Source organism: Prinia subflava, chromosome 20 (assembly GCF_021018805.1).
Source record: "Prinia subflava isolate CZ2003 ecotype Zambia chromosome 20, Cam_Psub_1.2, whole genome shotgun sequence".
Classification (NCBI taxonomy): domain Eukaryota; kingdom Metazoa; phylum Chordata; class Aves; order Passeriformes; family Cisticolidae; genus Prinia; species Prinia subflava.
Window position 1 is genome coordinate 8,721,640 of NC_086266.1, and position 22,388 is coordinate 8,744,027.

Here is a 22,388-nt window from a genome sequence, read left to right on the forward strand (position 1 = left end):
ATTAACTGGCTTCTTAGTGTGCATCCAGGCTGGTGTTTGCTTGGTTGGCTGGTTATGGTAACTGAAAAACAGTCCAAATCACTTCAACCTTAGGTTTCCAGACCTTACTGCTTTATTTCTAGAGCACCTTGTATCCCACTTTTTCCATTTTTCATGGAAACAAAGCTCCACTGGGCTACCGTGAGCTCTGGTGACCATTCCTTTTGCTCAGCTCCCAGGAAGCTCCTCAGCTTGACCTAATGGAGGAGCAGCCTGAGCTGCTATCTGGGACAGCGCTGGTGTGCAACAGGAAGAGCAGGGACAAGGGGAGCTCACAGAGTGCAACACAGCAGCTGATCCACTGTGAATTTCAAAGCTCTATTCTTGAAATGTTACAGATTAAGGAAGACACTTTCCATGGCAAACAAAATGCCAGAGCTTAGGGAAGGTGTCTGCAGAGAAGCAATAGAAGCAGAGACCCAGGATGGAATTATTTTGGTTTGTACCCCTTTCTGCCAACATTTGGGCAGGATTTGAAGGGGGGAAACCAGCAAATCCACCAAGAGATTGAGGAAAAAACTGACAAAAGCGCTGCTGAGATTACATTTAGGAAGGTAGTTCAGAGGAGTTTTACTATTTTAGCTCTGGAAGACAGAGAACACCTGACTTACTCCTGAACTCTGAGGGACCCCTTATCAGCTCTCTCCTCTCCCTCTCCCTCTCCCTCTCCCTCTCCCTCTCCCTCTCCCTCTCCCTCTCCCTCTCCCTCTCCTCTCCTCTCCCTCTCCCTCTCCCTCTCCCTCTCCCCCTCCCTCTCCCTCTCCCTCTCCCTCTCCCTCTCCCTCTCCCTCTCTCTCTCCCTCTCCCTCTCCCTCTCCCTCTCCCTCTCCCTCTCCCTCTCCCTCTCCCTCTCCCTCTCCCTCTCCCTCTCCCTCTCCCATCCCTGCATCAGGCAGGGAGAAAAAAATCTTTGATAAGATTGTGAAAAAGAACTACTATCAAGATTACTTCAATGTCAGCTTAGGTTTTAGGGACAGAGGTCAGCTGATGGCCTTCTAGGGCGTGTGTGCTGCAGATTGTTCTATAAATGCTGACATGTTGACTCTGCAGTCATAAAAGATTTTCACAAGAAATGTATCCCTTTGTAGCCTTGCTTTGAGCTGATAATTCAATTGCCAACTATGTGGAAGGGAAGAAATGCAGTAAGGTCCGATCACATGTTGCTTAAATTCTTGCTTTAAAAGACATGATTTTTTTCCCCCAGCATTACCAAATCTTCTGCCCTGAGGGTTGAGGATTATACAGTGCTCTTCCCGTTTCCATAATCAAGCACCTGAACACCTCAGAGCATGTTTAAAAATAAGTGTGGTAATAGCTGTATTTTATAAGGGAAAAGCCCAAGAATGAGGCTCGGTGTTCATAATACAAAAGAACATTATAATTTGACGTCAACCTCAAACTGATCGTTCTTAATGTCCCATAGTTACACAACACCTAACAGAGCGTTCGTGTGCACAGTCTGACCCAGAGAACAGGTTTTTAGATGAGGACGGACAACCTGTGCAGGAAAGAGAAGCGTCTCCGTCCCAGTCCAGCACGAAGCGTTCCCGCGGGCAGCTCAGAGGCATTGCGGCCGCTGGGCACAGCCCGGCGCCTCAGGCTGCCACCACCCCTGTCCAGGTGAGGCTGTCAGTGCAGGCCCTGCCCGGGGCGCGTTTCGCTAACCAGCACACGCCGCACATCGGGAGCGCCGCTGTCACCTCGCGCCAGCACAGCTCGCCTGCCGTGTGCGCCCCAAACCCGTTGCATCTGTCCCGGAGCAGAGGAGCGGGCCGACCCGGGGCCGGCAGAGCGGGCCTGAGCGTCACGATGCGAGACAGAAGGTGGGCGAGGCCGCCCTTCGGCCCGCCCCCCCGGACAGCGCTGCGTTCCCGGGGAGGTTCAGGCCGAGGCGGGCCCCGGGCAGGCCGCGGCGGGACGAGCACCGGCACAGGGCCGCGGCGGGACGAGCACCGGCACAGGGCCGCGGCGGGACGAGCACCGGCACAGGGCCGCGGCGGGACGAGCACCGGCACAGGGCCGCGGCGGGGCGGTCGCCACGGCAACGAGGGCGGTGCGACGCGCAGACGTCACTTCCGCGCAAGGCGGGGCGCGGCGCGCAGTGCTGCCATGGCGCTGTCGCGCGCGGAGCGCTGTCTCGCGCTGCTGCTGCGGCTGCTGTCGCGCGCCTGCCTCGCGCTGCTCGCGCTGCTGCCGCCGCCGCCGCGCGCCGGCCCCGCGCGCGCCGCTCCGCGCGCCGTCCCGCCGCCACGGCACGCGCTGCTGCTGCTGTCCGCGCGGCGCCTCGCGGAGCTGCTCCGGGCGCGGCAGGTACCACCCGCGCCCCGGGGAGGGGCAGGGGGGCAGCGGGCCTCGGGCCTCCCAGTGCCCGTGCCTGACGGCGGGTCCCGCTGTGCCCCGTGGGCAGGTGACGTGCATCGAGGTAGTGGAGGCGTACGTGGAGAGGATCAAAGAGGTGAATCCCCTCATCAATGCCGTGGTTAAGGACAGGTGAGCTGGGGGCAGAGGGCACCCTCGAGGAGAAAGTGGCTTCCCCACCTGCGTCCCTTCGGGCCCCAGGCCCGGCCGCTGCTCCACACCAGGGGTGCGGGGATCTCCGCGCCGCCACCGCAGCAGCACCGTGCTGAGTCCCTGGCGGCGGCTTGGCCGGGATGCCGCTCCCAGCTCTGGCAAAGACCAGGCACTCTCACTTCCCCTCACAAGCTCCTGCCGCACTTGGGGCCTGCCCACCCTGCGGGGACCCCATTCCTCTCTGATTCAGCGCCAGAATATCGCCGGGTGCTTTGTTGCAGGTTTGAGGAGGCCTTGCAGGAAGCCCGGCAGGTCGATAAGCTGCTCTCAGAGGGTCCTAGTGATGACTGCTTGGAGGAGAAGTTCCCCTTGTTGGGGGTTCCCGTCACCGTTAAGGAGGCCTTTTCTCTCTATGGTGGGTTTATCTTTGTGCCTCTCCAGGTCCTAATGTGCTCCCCAGAGTGGTGGGTGGCTGTGGCAGGTAGTTGGAGAGAAGTAGTCTCCCTTTCCCTAATTTGCACCAAGCTCTGCCCGGACTTCTGCATTTGTATTCATTTGTAGCACGCAGGTGCTGCAGAGCTTGTGGTGCCTCAGAGGAGCAGCCCTCACTGGGAACCTGCTTCCTGCAGCCCCGAGTTGTCTCAGGGCAACGTCCCTGATGCCTCCCTCCTGTTGACCTTGGCACCACAGGGATGCCCAACACCTCTGGCTTGGTCAACCGCTGCAACGTGATCGCCACCTCAGATGCCACAGTGGTGTCGCGGCTGAAGCAGGCAGGTGCCATCCCGCTGGGTGTCACCAACTGCAGCGAGCTCTGCATGTGGTACGAGTCCAGCAACAGGGTCTACGGGCGGACCAACAACCCCTACGACCTGCAGAGGATTGTGGGCGGCAGCTCAGGTGAACCCTGGCATTTCAGCACAGTCCTGCACGAGTGGCAGGTTTAAAATGCAGCAAGGGAGCAGTTCCAAGTCCTCACGCAGCTATTAACATGTCCCTGGGCTCTTGCAGAGCTTATAGGCCTCTTTCCTGGGTACTGCTGTGGGCTATTGGGAGGTCCAGCTACTTTTCCTCTTCTGGGTGTTTTGTCAGGCATTGCTTCAGTTTGCTCTGTTGTACTTTGACAGGAAAATCCCTTTGGCCCACATTCCCCAGCTGTCCTCCAGCCATCACTAAAGCCAAGGTGCCCGCTACCCCTCTTGCTTTTTAGGCCCCCATCCTCACTGTGAGATGCTTCTGCTTTGCTGCATGATTTGCACCATAAATCTGTGGGGTTTTGCCATGTTTTTTCCCGTGCAGGTGGGGAGGGCAGTGTCCTGGCAGCTGCCTGCTCAGTCATAGGTGTGGGCTCTGACATCGGTGGAAGCATCCGGATGCCCGCCTTCTTCAATGGAGTCTTTGGCCATAAACCCACAACAGGTAAGGTGGGTGCTGGGGTCTCCTCCTCTTCCCTGCTAGCAGAAATGCCATGATGTGGAATGGGGGCTGTGGGATCAACCCTTTAGGACACCCCTGTTCTGGTCACTGGTGGGATTGCTGTAAGGAGTCAGGTAACCCCTTGCGTGGGAGAAGCCTGTCAAGGGAGCACAGCTGGGGTTGACATTTGGGAAGCTTTTGGTGGCAGAATGCCAGGCATGTGGGAGACAGGCGGGGGTTACCCAAGTATTGCATCCTCAGCATAGGATATTTTCACAAGGTTGGGATCTGCTGGGATGTTTCTCTGGCTTCCAGTGTCCCAGTATGACTGGGTGCTTTTCCTCCCTTCCCCACCCCATGTACCTTGCCATCAGCACTTGTGGGATGTGCAATCTCCTTGCATCCAAAGACCTCCAGCAGGGCTGACCCCATCTGGAGGTGATACTCGGGGTAGTATGTGACATCTCTGCTCTCAGGGGTGGTGCCCAACGATGGCCAGTTCCCAAATGCTCACGGGGTGCGGACCAGCTACCTGTGCACGGGGCCCATGTGCCGCTACGCAGAGGACCTGGAGCCTGTGTTGAGAGTCATGGCCGGTCCCGGGGTCAGCAAGTGAGTTGTTCCCACTGCTCCCAGCTGCCGAGCTGGAGTTGGCAGCTCTCTGGTCCTCACAATGTATTAGGTCTTTGTACGAGACAGGTCTGCACCCCTGTTGCTGATTTCCTTCCTCTGCTGCTAGCTTCAGCAGGATCTTGGCTGCTGGGACTGCCCTTCTCACCACCCACATGCTCCTAGGAACTGGCAGCCATGGGCAGACTGATAGATCTCCCTTCACCAGTGAGCTGCTTCCCAGCTCTGTCCCACACACCCCTCCCTTCCCAGGGATAGCCTTGCTCCTGAGTATTAGAGGGCTTTTTTTCCTGTTGTTGAATGAGGAGTTTTCCATCCCACACTACGGCCAGTTCAGTTCCTTCAGTTCCTGCTCCATGCAACCAAGTGCAACCATGCTGTGTGCCCGTGAGGAGCGGAGCAGAGATTGGGCACATGGGGCAGCCCTCCTTTTTGCCACAGCCTGCACACAGTTGCTCTCCATCACCACTTCGTTTTTACCCTGGTTCTTGTGCAATCACAGCCTTGCCTGCAGCCAGTGTTTGTTATCACAAGGTGCTTGTGGAGAGATGAGAACTTTCCCAACAAAAACTTGCTGGGACTGAGGGGGCAGGTGAGCAGCTGAACATGTTGTGGGCAGTGTGTCCGTGTGTCTTCAGGGTCTCACCTTGCCACTCTGGGGAACAGAGCAGGGTCTCCTGAGGATACATAACAAGTGTATGAGAACCTCTAGTAGCTACAGAGGAGCTGATGGATTTGTGACAAAGCATTCCTTTCCCAGGCTGAAACTGAATGAGAAAGTGTCACTGGAGAAAATCAAATTCCACTGCATGGATCACGACGGCGGGTCCATTTTTGTATCACCTGTGGACAAGGAGATCTTGCAGGCCCAAAAAAAGGTAGGAAGCAGTAGAGGATGGTACTCACTGGGGTGAGCCTGAAGATAAAAGCTGCGTAGACAGTCAAAGGAGCCCTGGGGAGGGGAAAGAACTACTTTATGTGTGGCTCCTGCAGGGGCTGGCGGGATGAAGGGCTAGGGAGGCAGCCTTGCATCCCAGTCCTGTGCTTTTAGGGATTAAAAAGTGGAAAGAACTTTTTCTTCTTCAGGGCTAAACAGGACACAAGGGGAAGATCTTGTGAGTAGGTTCCCTTATGCTCTTCTCTGTAGTTTCCATGGGCTGATGGCAGTGCATCACATTTTTGTGGAAACAAACCGGTCCTTGCTCTTCCTTTCAGGTGGTGGAGTACCTTGAAAGTGACCTTGGGGTCCAGGTTCAGCGTGTGGCAATCCACAAGATGAAGTATTCTTTCCAGATCTGGTCAGCCATGATGTCATCCAAGGACAGTGAGGGGCAGGTGTGTCGGAGTGAGTTGGCAAAGGCACAACTTTGGAGGCATCAGCTGTTCGGGGCCAGCTGAGGAGAGGCTTCCCAAACCTACCTGGGGGCTTTCCCTGGTCCATTTGCTCCCTCAATCCTCCATTCTTCTCTTCCTAAAGTTGCATAGCCCCTTCTCCTTGCTGTGCTGTGGGTTGAGGCCATGGCTCTCAGCAGAGGAGCAACGTGGTAATAGGGAGGGGGAGGTTGTTTTGCCACCTTGACCTTTTCCATGCAAGTTGGTAAATCAGCCAACCAGGGGGCATCCTACCTTGCTCTTTGCCCCATGCTGTGTCTTCTGACTTGTAGGCTGGGATTAACGCCTTTTGGGATGCCAGGACAGGCAGAGGACTAGCAGCTTTCTAGCAGAAGGCCTGCTTGTGTTATTTTTCCCTGGAACTGCAGCTGCTGTGCTATGCTCTGTGCATGCAGGAAGGTATTTTGTAATAAAATAAACCTCTAGGAGTGTCATAACTTGTGCATTCCTGGCACAGAGGCAGTAATGAAACAATCCAGCCCCACCACACTAAGGCAGGCTTGTTGGGCTCATCTGCCTCCTTCTTCCAGGTCTCATGTTCATATCACAGGAGGAAATGCCTCTTGGACTTTATCCCTTGCATCATGTCAGTTGGGTGCTGCTTTGGGGGACTGTCCCTTCTTGCTGTCTCGGGCAGGGAAAGACACCCCTGCTGCTGTCCTGGGTCAGAGTTGTGGAGCAGTCCTGATGGGCACCTCCTCTGTGAAAGCAGGAACGCCTCACATTGAGACGATGGGACAACTGGAATTTCACTGTCCCTTGCCAGCCTGTGCCTCCATGCTGCATGTTGGCTGTGCTGATGGGGCGTGTGGGTGTGTTACAGGAGGCACAACGATTCACGGACCTGCTGGGAGATCATGGGAAGCCAGTGTGGCCGCTGTGGGAGCTGATGAAATGGCTCGTGGGGATGTCTTCTCACACTCTCCCAGCTATTGGTAATGCTGGCAGGGGCGCCGGGAAGTGCAGAGGCAGTGGTGGGGTGGGCAAGTTGTTCAATGCAGGTACTACTCTTCCAATGCCCAGTGAAGGAACTCAGGGTTTGCCCTGAGAAGCTTCAGCCTAATTTTGTAATGACACTTCAAGTCTTTGAGTCGCATGCAAGCTTAAGAGAGTGGATCTTTGATAAATGGGAGTGGGTATCTCAGGGGAAGAATTGAGGAGGATGGAGCTGGGGGCAGGGTTCACTCCTGCTGTGAGCCCTGCCAGAGCTGCTAGGGGCTCACAGGGAACAGTCAGGGTCTGCACTGACCTTGTGTCATAGCAGCAGGTACTAGAGAACCCTAATTAGTGCAGTCATACTGCTGTCTAATAAGTGCTGGGGTCATTCTGCCAGCTTTGCTCACTCCCAGTGACTGGAAAAGCTGGAAGGAAGGGGCAGGCTGAATGCTTTTCCCTTGGCAGAGCTGGGGGGATGCTGCCCACAAAGCTGTGCTAGGGGCAGTCTGCTGTGGCTACTGGTAGGAAGGGATACTTGGCACCCCAGAAGCAGGGGATGTTGTATGTGGCTGGGCAATGTGTTTCTGCCCCACACAGCCCACAGTCCTCTCAGTTGCTGTTGTCCCTATTTCTACCTTTTGCTGCAGCCCTGGGACTGACAGAGAAGCTGGTGAACCTTAACCTCAGTGGGAAGGCCAAGCTGGTGAGCATGGGGAAGAGCCTACAGGAGGAGATGGAGGCACTGCTGGGGCCGGATGGGGTGCTCCTCTACCCCTCACACCCCACTATCGCCCCCAAGCACAACTCCCCCATCTGCATGCCCTTCAATTTTGCCTACACAGGTGAGGAGCCCTGACTTCTGTGGGGTTGCAGGTAGGGCTCCCTGTGACAGCAGTGTGGGCTGGCAGCTGGGGTGTTGTACTCAGAATGTTTGCATTGCTAACAGTGGGCTGTGCACCTAAGAGAGGCGTCTTGCTGATCCAGAGAGTGGGGCAAAGGTTGTTGTGCTTCATACTGTGTGGCATCTTGTACCTTCTGCTGAAGCAGACCTGTCCACAGCAGGGCAGGTCTGACTTTGTGTGTGATATTGAGGGCCTCCATGCTCCAGAGGGGTTACAGCTGCTGCTGTAACAGTTTAGCAGGAACCTGAGACCCATCATTTCTTGGGGTAGAGCCTGGGGCTCCTTTTGTGGTTACCATGGGGTCTGAACACTTCGGTGCCAGTGTCAGTGCTGTCTGGCTTTGGAGGGCTGGTGCCTGGGGCAGGAATGTCCCAAATTTGGCATGCCACAGTATGTGCCATCCCTCATGGGTGCTGTTTATACACATGATGTGGGCACTGGGAATCTCTAGCCAGTGATGTCCCTTGTCACCGTGTCTCTGGACTGCTGCATGAAGCACCAGCTCCCAGTATCCTGGTGCTGTGTGTGGCAGAGCTGCCTGCCCAGGGTGGGAGAGCCATGCAGTGATGTATTCCAGTTGTTGTGCTCACTCTGATCCATCCACCTTTCTCTCTTGCAGCCATCTTCAATGTGCTGGGCCTGCCGGTGACACAGTGCCCGCTGGGGCTGGGCAGCGAGGGTCTGCCACTGGGCATCCAGCTGGTGGCAGCTGCCTACAATGACCACTTGACGCTGGCAGTGGCCCGATACCTGGAGAAAGCCTTTGGAGGATGGGTTTTACCAGGGAAAGTTTAACCTTGGGATGCAGGGACAGAGGCAGTGGCAAGTGGTGATGCTTCATCCCATCATGGCACTCCCTATGCATCCCCCTGTGTCCTGCTGGGAGTGGCTGGTGGTGCCTCCAGCTCAGGAACAGCTGGGCCATTGCCACTGGAGTCCTCATCCCTGTGGCACCCTCTGTCAGGGAGAGACCTGCCTTTCCCAAACCCCTCAGGAGCCCCAGTGCCACAGTCTGAGGATGTCCTGCCTGCATCCTGCCTGCAGTGGGCATCCACCCACCTTTTCCAGATTGTGGAGTTGGCCAGCTCTGTAACCCTTCTGCTTTCAAAGCACTGAGTGAGAGCTGGGCAGAGGACGTGCTTCCAGACTGCTGGGGGCACTCTTAGGCCCATGAGGGTCCTCCTTGGCCTGACTCTACCCACAGGGCTGGAGTGTGCCTGCTGCACTCAGGTTTGCCAGCCCCCACAATCCTTCCAAGCTCCTGCAGGTTTCTCCCCACCCTCTGACCAAAACGGGAGAGGGTTTGAGGGGTCTAGAGGAGACACAGCACTGCCACACCAACAGTGCTTTGTGGGGTGGTGAGTGCTGGGCTCTGTGGTGTGTGCAGCTGTCAGGCACAGCTGAGAGCATTTCACCACTGGCTAAACCATCTCCTGCTTGTCTTCCCCTTTTCTCTGAGGGGATCCTCCTGCCTGACTGGTGTCCCCTGCTACCTGTCCTGCTGAGCTGTTTGGCCTCTGCCCCAGGAATGGATGTGGGTAGCAATGTGCGTGGTTCATCTGAGCAGGCAGCAAGCACAAAGTGTTCTCATTGAGGGAGGTATTAAAGAGCCTGTCCAGTCTACTGTGGCTGTGTGTCCTTTTCCTTGTGGCTGTCTCCCTCCCAGCTCCTGCCAGGCCCCAGCACCATCTCTACCAGGGATGTGTTGGCTACCCAGCACTGCTGGCCATTGGAGTGGTGCAGGGACAGCAGTGGAGATGGTGGCATTGGCCTCCCGGGTGGCACTTGGCCACTCCGAGGCTCTTGTTTTGGAATGCCCAGGCTGACAGTGGCTGCTGGGCTCTGGGCAGAGCTGAAGGACACTTATGAGCCCCACATGCTGCTGTCCATGGCTCTGTTAGGCTTGTAATGGTTGCACAGTTCTTGGGAAGCACAAGTCCAGCTGTGTTTTGTCCCAGTGGGCTGCCAGAGTCCTGGAGCTCTTTAGAGCCACGTGCAGGTCCCTTGTGGTCTCTAGGGCAAAATGAGGGGCCCCAGCCCTCTGTGCCCAGCCTGCAGCACTAGGCTTAGCAAGGATAAAACCTGTTGCTGGTTTTGCTGGGATGTCCTGGTCTGTGGCTGCCCTGGCATGTGTCACCCCGGCCTGAGTCCTATGCTCCTCCCTGTCCCCACGCCACTGGTGGTCCCTGCGGGGGTAGTGCAGGATGCTGGGATGGCGCGCTGGGATGAGCTGTGTCTCATCTCTGGTGCGCAGAGGGCACTGCTGAGCGCCCGCCCCCAGCTGGGACGTTGCTAACGAGGAAGCAAGGAAGGAAAAAAAACAAACCCTGGCTCAGCAAAGGAGGTACAAACCACCCAAGTCAAATCACGTCTCCCAGCGTGGTGGCACAGGCAACACGGACTGCCCCCCATCTGGAGGAAGCGTGGCAGCTGAGCAGACCGTGATAACTCTTCTTGTGAGCACTCGAGCCAACCGTGAGGTTTCTGAGCTGAGGGTGTTGCGTTTAACCGTGTGGTGGGTGAGGTGGGTTCCTGGTATGGCAGAGGGGCAGAGAGGAAATGCTGGACAAAGGTAGGGGGGAGTGCTGGTGCTTCAGGGTGGTGTGATGGGGATGCAAACAAAGGAGGGGATGTGCAGAGCAGAGGGGGTTAATCTCCACAATCTCAGATATTGCCACAACACGGGAGAGTTACTGAGATTTTTTTTCCTCTGGCCATGGCAGAAGGGAAATGAATGTGCTGAGGTTCAGAGGGGGGCTAGCAGGGACTGGCCTGCAGTCACCCTCACTGCTTCAGGGAAGCATTGCCCCTACTGTGCTGCCTTTTGCAGTGGGAGCAGCCCTGACCCTGCCTCCAGGAAGCCAGTCCTAGGCTCTCCATCAGTTCGCCAACTCTGTGCCTCCACAAGCTCCCGGAACAATCCTGGAGGCTCTTTCTCCCTCCAGGCAGAAATGCTGCCTCCTTCGATGGGCTCTGTTGCAAATCTAGGAGGGCTCTTGCTGGTCTCTGGGTGGGGGGAATCCCTAGACTGACTGCCTGTGCTTTGGCTCTGGTGTTTCATTGGTCTCACCTCAGCTCTCGCCCACAGTTTGCAGCTGCATGTTCCTGCTTGTAGACTGTTCCTCATTGTTTCAAGCTCTTAATGATGCAAGGGACAAAGCAAATATAGGGGAAATGTTTTGTACCCACGTGCCGAGGTGGTTGTGCTTTTAACAGTGCAGGGTCAGTGTGAAATGGGAAGACCAAGAAACAGTGGCAGTGGCAGCCCCACGTGTCCTGTCTGGTCAGGGCTGCTCCCACCCCTCTGCCTTTGGAGATGGCCCTGGGCTCCCCACCTTCATGGGGGAATGTGTCCCCACAACCAAAAGGTTGATGTTGGCCTCAAAGCCATTGCACGTCTGCTCTGGGAGAAGGTTACTTCCATGACCAGCAAGAGCAGGGAAAGATTCCTGGTGGCTGAATGGTGGGGCAAGGTCAAGGTAAGGAGGGACTGGCCAGGTGTCAGACACAGGTGCCCAGTGGGACACAGCTTCTGCTGTGATTCACAGTCTGAGGTCTCTGCTTACAGCCCAAGAGGGTCCCTCATTGTGCCCCATTTTGCCTTTTGGGTGCTGTCACATGTGGTACTCTCCCCATACCAGGGAGGCTGTGGGATAGCTGGGGGTGTCCTGGCAGTGGTGGCACAGGTTGTGCCACTGTGAGTCATGCCCAGGGCTGCGCTGAGTCACCTCCCCAGTGGTGTGAGCATCAGGTGAGGAGCTTTCTCAGACCCACATCCTGGTGACGAAGGCAGCGTGGCTTCTCACCACGGAGTGCCAGAGGTGGGTGCAACAGAAGGTGGCTGCAGCACGTGCACAGTGCCATAGCAGTGTGGCAGCCGCTCACGGTCGCTGTGAGTCCACTTACCACAGCCCTGAGGTTTGCAGGGTGCAGCAGAAGGTCCCCTGCCTCTTCACAGTGGACACCTGTTGTGAACCTCTGTGCCACAATAGGCATGTGGACTGCCTGGGGCAGTGTCACTGGCTGAAGCTTCTGGGAATAATACCTTGTTTTTAATCCCAGGTCCCAGCAGCCTGTCATGTCTGCAGATAGTGGAACACCTCCAGCACACCCATCCCTTTCCATGGCCCCTGGCACAGCAGCATAGTGTGGAGGCAGATGGATGGGCTGTGGTAGGATGAGCCCTGTCCTGCTCCTGCTGCTGTCCCTGGCCAGCTTCTCCCTGCTCCAGGGTAAGCCAGTGCTGAAGCTGTCACCACAGTCTGGGGTGGAGGGGGAGGTCCTGGCTGCAGGGCAGGAGGAGGCACACCTCTCAGACCTACTGAAGGTACCTGTGAAGAGGAGGAGCCCAAGTGGTTGTCCAGGTGTGATGAGAAAGAAAACTCCAGGGTCAACAGAAGCTGTGTCAGGGTGTTGGTGTTCCCGTTTTGTCTGCTGTGTCTGCTTTGGCAGAAGCGTAGAGAGGGTGTTCTCCGGGTGTGACAGACTGGGGGGGTGGAAGTGCTGAGCACCTGCTTTGAAGTCAGTGTTTGCCCATGCAGGCTGAAGCTGGGGAACCTGTGCACTGGGCCACAAGAGCAGGATCATAACCCTCTGCTCCCTACCCAGGGATGCTACTGAGGCCACAGAACGTGAGGCTGGAGGCACAGAACTTCCACGTCTGCCTGCGCTGGGAGCCGGACCCCAGCTCACCCAGCTATGCCACCTATGAGGTGGAGTGGAGGAACAGGTAGGTGGGAAGGAACACGTGAAGGGGTCTGGTCCTCTTATACCCTGGCAGAGGCTATTGGGGACCCCTGGCAGCCAGAGGACTGTTGTCTGGCAGTAAATGCCACAGAGTAACAGAGCAGTGGAACTGGCAGGGATTGGCTTGTCCCAACCCTGCACATGCAAGGTCAGCTCAGGACTTTGTCCTGGTGGATTTTGAACAACTTGAGGACAGTGTTCCAGGACACCTTGGTCCCTTTCCTCATCACTCTCCCGCTAACAAACTAAGAGGTTCCTTTTGGACTGGGGTTTTGGATTTGAGTATTTTCCATAATGCTTAATGGGATTTTCTGTATTTCAACCTGTGCCACTGCCTCTTGTCCTTCTTCCAGGCACTACTGAGAGGAAGGCTCTAACGTCTTCTCCTGTTGATAAGACCCCCCACCCAAAGTCACCTTTCTCTGAGGCTCAAGCTGTCACTACTCACTCAGTTTCCCTCAAACCACAGAGCCTCAACAGCCTCAACTCTTTGGTGGGTTCTCCCTGCCATGGCTATGTGTTTTCTCCTTGTGGAAAGCACAGGTCAGGGCGCAGTGCCAGATGCCATCTGTCCCCAGGAGGAAGTCAACTTGCGCTCCTCACACATCCTGGGACGCTGTTGGCTGATACTTGGGCTTTCCTACACTTTCCAACTGGGCAGGATGGCAGTGGCTGGGCAGCCCTCCCTCTGGGCTGAGAAGATGCTGAAAAGAAACAATCCCTTTGCTTTCTCCCTGGGCAGAACCTCGAACTGGACCAAGGCAGGTGCCTGCGGGGGGAACAGCAGAAGCTCCTGGGTGTGTGAGCTGTATTTTGACAGGATTCATGATATCTACTGGGCACGGGTGAGAGTGGTGGCCGGAGGTGAGCAGTCCGAGTGGGCCAGTTCCAGCGAGCTGCAGCTGTACAGAGACAGTAAGGACTGGGGAGCTCCTCCAGCTGGGCTCTTCCTGGGGGCCAGTGGGGAGAGGGGTCCTTGGAGTGATCTGATGCAACACAGTGGGAAAGCTTATTAGGATATTGGAGGGAAAAGAGTCAAGAGCCCTAACCAGAGGAAAGGGATGAGGCAGAGCTGCTAGAGGAGAGCTGGGTGAAGAGCAAAAGGACAGAGGAGACACAGTGAGGTGATGGATAGCAAGCCCCAGGCCAGCAAGGCACTGTGAGAATTTGGGTCTCTGGGGAATGCAGCAAGATAGGGCAGGAAAGAGGATATGCCTCCGGGCTTGGCTTTTGAAAGGTACACCTTCCTCCCCAGTAATGGTCTCCAAGTTCTTGCCCCAGCAAGATGAAGCTGGTGCAGGCAGGGGCAGACTCTGGTCATCCATTCACCCTGACTATTGTGTTTGCCAGGTGTGGGAATGTGCCTCTTCTCAGTCACAGACTGGCTGTTCTGTCCAAAAAACCTGGTGGTATCTTGGAGCTAGAAAATGTTCAGAACCTTCCTCTGACCTCCACCACAGAGGTTTTTGCAATAAACTGAATGCGTGAGCAGCTAAATGGGTTCTGTGTTGGTGGTTTGTGTTCCCTTGTTCAGTCCCTCTGCATCCAGCTGGCATTAAAGTGGATGCGTTCAGTTAAAAAGTGATTGCTGGCCTTGACAGTGGGTCTTCAGGCCCTGGTGGATGGCACAGGGATGAAGGTAGCAGCAGCTGGTAGCAGGTGCCACAGGTCTGTCAGTGTGAAGAGGAGGCAGAAGCAGTGCTAGCTGTCATGAAGATGTGATGGCTGCTATTCCTAGGGCTGGTTTCAGAGCATAAAGTGCCATCAGGCAAGACCCAAGGAGCTTCTGTGCTCTAGGAGGAGAATGTCAGACAGAAAAAAATATAATTTCTAGAGAAACAAGATGTCTGCCTTCCTTTGAAGGCATTAATTTGCTATTTTTTCCCCTTCCCTACAGCAGTTGTTGGCCCCCCCAGGTTGTCCTGGCTGCTCCAGGATCAAATCCTCAGCATAAACATTATCACACCACCCACCCCCTACCAGAGAAGAACTGGTTCCTACAAGCCAGTCGACCGAGTTCTGCTGAAGCTGTGGTATTGGCTGCAGCTGTACGACGGGGACGTGCTTGTCCAGCAGGTGTGTGGTAGCTGGGCAGGGCCCAGAGGTGCTTGCATAAGCTTTCCTGGTGCAGCAAAGCCATCTCAGGTTGCAGCGGTGGGGGGGTGCCTGTGCTGCAGCCCTGCCCACACCTGGCTGTGGCTGCAGGTGTGAGGTGCTCTGCAACCCCAATCTGGGACTCCCACCTCAGCAAGGCAGGAGACCTTCTGTCCCCTGGGTAAGAAGAACTGGACTGGTTCTGTTCAGATGAAAGGTGATGCCACAAGTGTTTCAGGAGATGCTGTGGGACCTGAACACATCCTGGGGCAAAGAACTGAGTGTTGGAGCTGCCCAGGAGGAGGGACCATGGGGCAAGTGGGATGTTGAGGCTGCACAGAGCGGTGGAGCCATGCACAAACCCCTCCTCCAGCCACCTGTCTCATCTGCTTTCAGGTGCCTTGCAAACAGAGCAGGGAGAAAGTGCCTTGCACCTTTGGGCACCTGAAGCCCAGCACACAGTACTGTGTGCGGACGGTGGCTGCAGCCATTGCCAGGGAGCGGAGCCGGGAGGTGGAGCAGTGCCTGGTGACTCCGGCAGGCCCTGCAGGTGGGAGGACTCTCACCAGCTCAGCTGGCACAGTTGCATCTCAGGTCCTGCTCACAGCACAAACTTGTGTGGAGGTGTGGGTCCTTCACCCCCAGCCACTGTGATCAGGGTTGTGGTGTCACTGTTGGCCACACTGAAATGACCACACGGACCCTTGGAACTTTGGAGAAATCAGAGCAGGGGCAGAAAGCCCTGATTTGTTTATTTCATCCCATTATATACATCTAGAAAGGTGAGCATGGATTTGAGGGTGGAATTCCCACCACTCAACCACATTGGTCAAACAGACTGTCAACCAACACTCTCCGCTCATCAAGAGGAATGCAAAAACAATGACAGTGTTTACAAAATACAATCTCTTGTTTACGTGAACAGAGCGTGAGAAGTGAAAACTTCTATTTTAATATGAACGCTCAGAAAACTAGGAAAACTATTGGTGACATTGTGGCCCAGCGCTGCCCAGGGGAGACCTCTCATGGCAATGCTTGCTTGTCATCTGCCTTGGGCTTGCTTCCTGAAATATCCCAGCCTGACATGGATGGGAAACACTGATAGAGGGTGGGGTGGGAGGGAGGTGCTTGAGTGACCCCTCAGCCTCCTGTGACCTCCTGGCAGGCTTTCCATGGGTTCCTGCTGTGCTGAGTGCCGCCTTCCTGCTGCTGCTACTAAGTGTGGCCGGGTTCTGCCTCATGCAGCTGCACGTCTTTGCCATTTCTCCGGCGACGCGCCTCCCAAAAGCACTGGTGAGTGATGATCTTCCTCCAGCCTCCACCTTGGGTGTAGCCATAGGCAAGCCAGAGTTCCCTGCGTTTGCAGCAGCTCAGCACCTCCTCTCCTCCAACTCTCACACCACCAAGCCCATTTTGGTACCCAGGTGCCTCCCCTGCTGTCTAAACCACTGTCCCCCAAGAAGAAGGTACTGATGGAGGGCATCAGACAGCCATGGGTCACAGCAGAGGATGGGGTCTCAGGCAGTGCAGCCCTTTGTGTTCAGCATAGTTTGTAATCCCGAGTCTGGCAGGGCTTTGGCTGGCCGAGGCTGACCATGTCACTGCTTGTGTCCTTGCAGGCCCTCCAGAACAGCGAGCTGAGTGTGGCCATACAGGTGCCTCCCCTCCTGCTTGAGGAGGACCCACTGGCCCTGCTCCTGCAGACTGTGCTCCCCTCCCACGGGCCATCCACAGCTGGGCAGGCATCAGCCATGGTCCCACAGCTCCTCCAAGGCCTTGTCCAGGATGTGACTGGCTACTGTGCCAATGGGTTTGGCCCAGACTGCCCTGAAGGAAGGGACCCATCCTGCACCCACAGCCAGCTGGGGCACACCTTGGGTTCTCAGGTCCCCTCACAGCTGGAGAAACATGGGGAGGCAGGTGATGGGGATGATTTGCCAGAGCAGCTGGTACTAGTGGGACTGACTGGAAACGGCTACACAGGTGACAGGGACAGTCAGATACCTGAGATATGGCTCCCCCTGCACTTCCAGCTTTATTCTAAATGCCAGCGCCCGGTCCTGGGAGCAGGCAGCCACCTTCCTCTGCCCGTGCCAAGCAGAAGCTGCAGTCGGGAGTACCTGCAGGAGAGTCTTGGCACGGCTGGGCACTGGATCCGGCTCAGCTCCGTGAAGCTCTCGGCCGATGTGGAGGAGGGAAGGCAGCTCTTCAGTGCTCCTCAAGCCCTGCTTGGCGGCGGGACTGAGCCAGAGCTGCGTGACAGCGCCGTGCAGCCAAACTGCTCAGACCAGGCAGAACCGTGCGTCTCCAGGCCTTGCCCGCTGCCCCCCTCGCCCTGCAGCGTTCTGCGTGCAGTCGCCTTCTCCGGCTACGAGCCCCGTGCCCCCTCTGGCACCTCGGCAGCCTCCTGCTCCCAGCAGAGCCTCCCGGAGCTCCGCAGCCGTGACGCCTGGCTGTCCCAACATGTTGGTTCCGGGCTGGGGATGGGACTGGGGCTGGCTCCCTCGGACAGGCTGCGGCATACTCCAGGCACGCCCGCCAAGGATGGGCGGGATCCGGAGCTTCCCTCTGGAGTTGGGTGCTCTTGAGACACAGCATAAGGAGCACGCACCAAAGCTGAAGCTCCAAAACTCTTATCTATCTGTCTGTGTGTGTGCATGTGTGGTACAGTACCTATACTAATGTAACACTCATATATACATATATATTTATAAAGCTCTTTAATAAAAAAATGTTGGGGTTTTTACGTCTGTGACATCTGTTACATTTTTACATCTCTTGATTGTATACTGGAGTTGTTTTTTAAATATAACTAATTTATTACAGAAAACTGGCTTCTCTATTAATTGTTTCTGTGTTACAAACCCAGCATGGCCCTTCACTGTGCAACAGTCAGGAAAGGCACTGGGTAAACTTGGGGTTTTCCCAGCAGAAAATTGCATCCACAATCTCTGTCTTGCTCTCCTGCAGGAAAAGACTGCTTTTTAGCACCATGGGATACATTTATTATTTCTGCTGCCATCACTGGGCTGATTTATGGCTGAGAAGCCCTGCCCTGCAGTTGTCCCTTGGGATGTGTTTTGAAGCTGTGCCTGAAGTCACAGAGGCGAGGGGAAACCTCCTTGTGCTGTGTCATAGGCTGGGATCGGTGGAGTCAAAATGCAGTGACAAATCCAGGCTCTTGGACTCACAAGAATTACTCTGGATCTGGAAACAGGTGAGAAACTGGTGTCTAGTGTCCAGGCAGCTGATGAAGGGGGTGGACATACAGTGCTGCCAGTTTTGGGGAGCCTTTGGGGCTGTGCAGGGCTGTGTTCCAACCCTGTGAGTCACTCCTGACACCCCAGCCGTGTTCCATCCCTGCCTTGTACTGCAAGGCTGACCCCTGTAGCTCATGAGGAAGCAGAGATCCACCTGCAGTTTAGGGAGGACCCCCCACCAGATGCCCAAAGGAGGCCATGACTCCATGGGAAGATCATGGCAGGACCTGTGGCCCCATGGAGAGAGGAGCCCAAGCTGAAACAGGTTTGCTAACAGGAATTGGGACCTTGTAGAGTGATAGAGCAGCTTTAGGGTGTGTCTGGCATCCGGCCCAGGTCAATCCTGCACAGACGATAGGAGGACATGTGGTGTATTCAAGAAATTAAACTGAATTAACAACAACAACAAAAGGAAAGAGACAGTCCCAAGAACTGTTTAAGGAACACATGTATTACCCATGTGCTTTTTGCTACCCATGAAGTTGGTGTCCTGTGGCCATCTCCTTTCTCCCTCGCAGTCTCTGATCTGCCACAAGGTCATGGTCAAGCCCTACATGCCTACAGCCCTGTTTGATCAATTGCCTCATCCCCATAGCCCACAGGGCCTCCAACCCCATGCCACTCTGGAAGGTCACTGCGTGGTCCCAAGGCCCCTGCAAGGCACCTCTCAGCAGGAGCATTGGTCAGAGCTGCTGTTTGTGCCACAGGCTTTGGGCAGCAGCCACATCCCAGGCCCAGCAGAGTGTCCATCGTGCTGCTCCAGCCCAGTCCTGGGTGGTTTGCCAGAACATAGGACCGGTACAATGGGACCAGAGTGGCTCCCACAGCTGCTGAGTTGTGGGAGCTGGGCTTGCACTGGGGCACGAGCAGTGCTCTGATCACAGCTGGCCAGGTCTCTGCAGGTCAGAAGAGGACCAGCTCTTTCCTGAGTCTTTGGCAGGACAAGGGTGCTGGGGTCCCCATGGGTGATTCAGGCAGCCACTCACTGGCAGTAGGGTCTTGCCCTGGCCCAGGGGTGGCTGAGCAGCTAGAATGTTCCCACTCATATGAAAGAGTTGTTCATGGGGAGTTGAAAAAGACAGAAGGCTTGTGACATTTCAAGATTTCGTTCAGTAGCTGGAGTTTCTGAGTGGATGCGAGAGGGGGTTTCTGCTTTGCCTCAGATGTGTGAGCAGCACACAGGTTTCTGCAGAGCCACAAAGTGCAACATTCACTGCGGGGTGAGGTCCCAGCACATCCCAAGAGAGACCTGTCACTACCATGTGCAGCACAGGGTCTGGGTGGAGTGTCTGAATTAGATCCCACTTTGGTCTACCTGGCAGGTTGTTCTGTGCTGAACAGGACTGGACTGTGCTGGAGGATGGACCCGGGTCAGGGGTAAGTCCCCAGCCCCAGGCAAGACCTCAGCACCAGGCAGGTCTGTACAGGACACCGGACCAGTTCCTCCATCACCACTGCGGCCTCAGTCACATGCATACAGCCATGCTCCCTCCGCAGTGTGGAAAGGGCTGAGCCAGTGACTGGGCCTGAGGCGCCCAGCCCACCCTCCAGCACCATCATCTCAGAGGACAGATGCCATGTCTGGTGCCGGCCTCAGGCCCATGGCACAATGCTGTGCCTGCAGGTACTGGTGCAGGAACTGGTGAAAGCTCTGACTCATCACGATCTAGCAGCTGTTTCTGCCTCCTCTCTGTGGTATTTTCCAACTCTGCTGGTGCCAGATCAAAGCAACAAAGAGGGATGCCGCTGCAAACAGCTCTTTATTAGAAACAGTGGGTTTAGGACTGTGCAAGAGTGTATTTTTTATTACTAAATCTCAGAGAGCAGAGCTGCCAGCCTATGAAAGTGGTGCACAGTGGAAAATTGCTCTTTGGGGCTAATGGGACTTTCACAGTCACTGAGTGGGAACCATTGTGCCTGACAACCATGAGAGATGTGGTGGCCCCTGAAATGATGGGGGGAAATCAAGCAGGCTGCCAGTACCCAGAACCATCCCCATTTGCCTTTGAAAAACATGGGAGGCAGAGCTGCAAAGAGCAGGGTCTGCTCTGACCCTGTGCCCACCCTGCTCTGTCTGCTCTCTCTCCTGCCTGTCACTGCAGCTGCTGTGTCACATCTCTGGGACAGCCTAGAGCCACCCCAAATCCTCACAGCCACTTCAAGCACTGTCCGGCTCATCTGTGTAGGTGGCAAAGACCTGAGACCTCACTGAGGCCCTGTCACTCAGCCTCCCAGAGCAAGCTGCCTTTGTGATGGGTCTGTAGCTCTAGGTAAGGTCCCTGAAGCAGCACAGAGCAGCAGCATCAGAGCTGTCGTGCTAGACCCCATCCTTCAGCCCAAAAGGCTTTGTGGGTTTACAGGTCTGAGCTGCAACATCCAGGCCACTGACTCCTGCTGCATCTCCCTCTCAGTGGTCTTAGCAGCTCGGCTTGGTCGGGAGGCCCACCAGGATGTGGGTGGGGACTACAAGAGTCCCAAAAGCTGGAGCCTGAGTATGGTGTGTTTGGAGGATGTGCATGAAGAGGGCTGCAAAGATGACTGGCTGCAGAGAAGTGAACTTGGTGGCTCAGACTTGTGTGGTTTCCCTCCAGGCAGGAGTTTTCCTGCAATTCAGTGGATCGGGACCCAAGCAAGGTGAGTGGGACGTTCAGGTCACCCCAGGGGACTGTAAAGCAAAATTGGTCCTACTTCATGTGCTGGTCTGGTAGTGCCCTCACCTGGGGAGGCATGGCAAGTCTCTGCACTCAGAAGGTGCCATGGGCACCTTGATGGAGTCATATACCACCTAGCTTGGTCACCAGGCCCCCTTCAGGAAGTCCACAGGACAACCTTCCCTGTGTGTCCTTACCGCTCAGCTCTGCTCTTCCCAGGGTCTGTGACATACAGACAGTTCTTATGCTTCCCATCCTTCAGATGCATGTCAGGGGATTTCTGGTCCTGTAGCCTACAGGAACAGCAGCTCAGCTCACTTTCCCACTTCCTGGCACTGCTCCTGTAGCTCTCTGCCCCCCAGGATCATTCATGCTCCCGGTCACAGACAGGATCAGCAAGCTGCCCTCTGAGTTGGGTGCATATTGGCTCACGATGCACTCTGAGTTGGGGTGGGGGGTTCTGTGCTTTCTCCTCATGGCATCACAACAAATGTGATGAGCCTGTATCCAGGATTTTTCATTCTGTTACATGAAATCTGGTAAGATTCTGGTTTTTCCCATCCTCTGTTTTCCAGAGCATGGAAAACAGGTTAGATACAGATTTTTGTTAGGAGAAAATTCCCAGCTGGGTGGCATGCCCACTTGAAATGGATGATAGCTTCATCTCAGCTGTTTCCCAGTCGTATCCATGCCTGACAGATGGGGACTGGCAGACAGAGGTAATCAATGATCTCTGGATAATGCACCTTCAACCACTCCATGAGAAATGAGAGCCTCTGTTTTGTGGTCAGCCTCGTGATTAAACAATAGATGCTCAGGCTGCTCAGCATCCTGTCCCATTGTCCTCGAGAAAGTCCCAGTGTGATGTCCCACCCCACAAGATGAGAGGACACAAGAGACTGAGAAACATGGATCTCATGCCAAGACTTCACAGGGACTCTCCATGTGACACCTATGAAGCAAGCACCTATCGGAGCCCCAGCCTCAGTGCAGGTAGGGAAAGGCACAGAACAAGTTGTCCTGTCTCCTCTCCTCTGTGAATAACACCTCAGGATTTTAAGCTCCTGAAAGCTTAAAATCTTCTTGTGCCTGTCAATCACTTCCCCACAGCCCTCAGGAAACGTGGTGCTCGGTAAGATAGGGCATGAGCTGCAGTCACAGCAAGAAGGGCCTGGCTGAGGTCATCAGAGGGACCCATTTCTGCTGGATTTCTGAATTAAAGCATTCCAGGGGAAGAGAAGTAATTAGAAGCAATTCCATTTGGCTGATAGCATGGTAATTTGAAACTGAAGTCGGGGGAAAAAACAAGATCTCTAATGGGAACAGGAAAAACCTCAACACAGGAGAGCTGGGCCAGGTCCCAGCTGACACAGCCAGTGGCTGGGGGCTGCCTCTGTACCTGCTTTGGGAAGAGTGTGCACCACATCAGTGCTGTTCTCTCAGAAAAGCCATCTTTCATGGCCCTATCTCATGGATGGTGCTTTGGGACACTGGTGGACTGCCTCCAGCTCTGTCTGCCTTTTTTTCCAGAGAGCGAGGATGGGTATTTCCCTCTGCAATACTCCCCAGACCACAGCACCTGCTCTGAATTGTGCCGCTTTCCTGTTGCTGTGAAGCCCAGACTGATCTCTCCAGTCTGCAGGGGCTTGCTTGCCTGGATGCCCTCAGGAGTGTCCCATGGATGATCCCAGCCAAGGAGTCTAGGATTCCATCAGCCACCTGGAGCTCACAGACACATCCTCCAGAAGGGGGAACTGCACGGCCAGCTTCTGGGATGAAGGGGAGAGGCTCCTCCGAATATTTGGCCAGAA

The 22,388-nt window shown here is 55.4% G+C and overlaps 2 protein-coding genes across 11 annotated transcripts; both read left to right on the forward strand.

Annotated features, from left to right (window-relative positions):
• The first annotated feature begins 1,679 nt into the window (after positions 1 to 1,679).
• FAAH2 (fatty acid amide hydrolase 2) lies at positions 1,680 to 9,447 on the forward strand. 2 transcript variants are annotated; one of them, XM_063416933.1, is made up of 12 exons: positions 1,680 to 2,349; positions 2,447 to 2,529; positions 2,832 to 2,965; positions 3,241 to 3,450; positions 3,850 to 3,969; positions 4,443 to 4,578; positions 5,357 to 5,474; positions 5,812 to 5,935; positions 6,191 to 6,294; positions 6,812 to 6,923; positions 7,572 to 7,766; positions 8,446 to 9,447. In XM_063416933.1, exons 1-12 carry the CDS (start codon positions 1,849 to 1,851, stop codon positions 8,619 to 8,621), a joined length of 2,013 nt encoding a protein of 670 aa, XP_063273003.1. In that variant the 5' UTR covers positions 1,680 to 1,848; the 3' UTR covers positions 8,622 to 9,447. The 2 variants fall into 2 exon arrangements, with proteins under 2 accessions (XP_063273003.1, XP_063273002.1); XM_063416932.1 differs by lacking the exon at positions 6,191 to 6,294 and having other exon boundaries at positions 5,812 to 5,931.
• Positions 9,448 to 9,600: 153 nt separating this feature from the next.
• On the forward strand, positions 9,601 to 17,463 carry LOC134560688 (uncharacterized). Of its 9 annotated transcripts, none has more exons than XM_063416942.1 (8): positions 9,601 to 10,282; positions 11,889 to 12,058; positions 12,435 to 12,555; positions 13,315 to 13,369; positions 14,470 to 14,650; positions 15,063 to 15,216; positions 15,832 to 15,959; positions 16,286 to 17,463. In XM_063416942.1, the coding sequence occupies exons 3-8, from the start codon at positions 12,525 to 12,527 to the stop codon at positions 17,252 to 17,254; spliced, it is 1,518 nt and encodes a 505-aa protein (XP_063273012.1). In that variant the 5' UTR covers positions 9,601 to 10,282; positions 11,889 to 12,058; positions 12,435 to 12,524; the 3' UTR covers positions 17,255 to 17,463. The 9 variants fall into 9 exon arrangements, with proteins under 9 accessions (XP_063273012.1, XP_063273013.1, XP_063273006.1 ...); XM_063416943.1 differs by having other exon boundaries at positions 14,473 to 14,650; XM_063416936.1 differs by having other exon boundaries at positions 12,926 to 13,487; positions 14,473 to 14,648; positions 16,286 to 17,462.
• The last annotated feature ends 4,925 nt before the right edge of the window (positions 17,464 to 22,388 follow it).

Excerpts from the sequence above, each read along its gene's own strand:
- FAAH2 (XM_063416933.1), top strand. The coding sequence starts at position 1,849 with ATGCGAGACAGAAGGTGGGCGAGGCCGCCCTTCGGCCCGCCCCCCCGG. Across the intron at positions 3,970-4,442 it reads TGGCCATAAACCCACAACAG|GGGTGGTGCCCAACGATGGC; the intron begins GTAAGGTGGGTG and ends CTCTGCTCTCAG. Across the intron at positions 6,295-6,811 it reads CTTTTGGGATGCCAGGACAG|GAGGCACAACGATTCACGGA; the intron begins GCAGAGGACTAG and ends GGTGTGTTACAG.
- LOC134560688 (XM_063416934.1), top strand. The coding sequence starts at position 13,082 with ATGGCTATGTGTTTTCTCCTTGTGGAAAGCACAGGTCAGGGCGCAGTG. Across the intron at positions 14,649-15,062 it reads GGGACGTGCTTGTCCAGCAG|GTGCCTTGCAAACAGAGCAG; the intron begins GTGTGTGGTAGC and ends ATCTGCTTTCAG. Across the intron at positions 15,217-15,831 it reads GACTCCGGCAGGCCCTGCAG|GCTTTCCATGGGTTCCTGCT; the intron begins GTGGGAGGACTC and ends ACCTCCTGGCAG.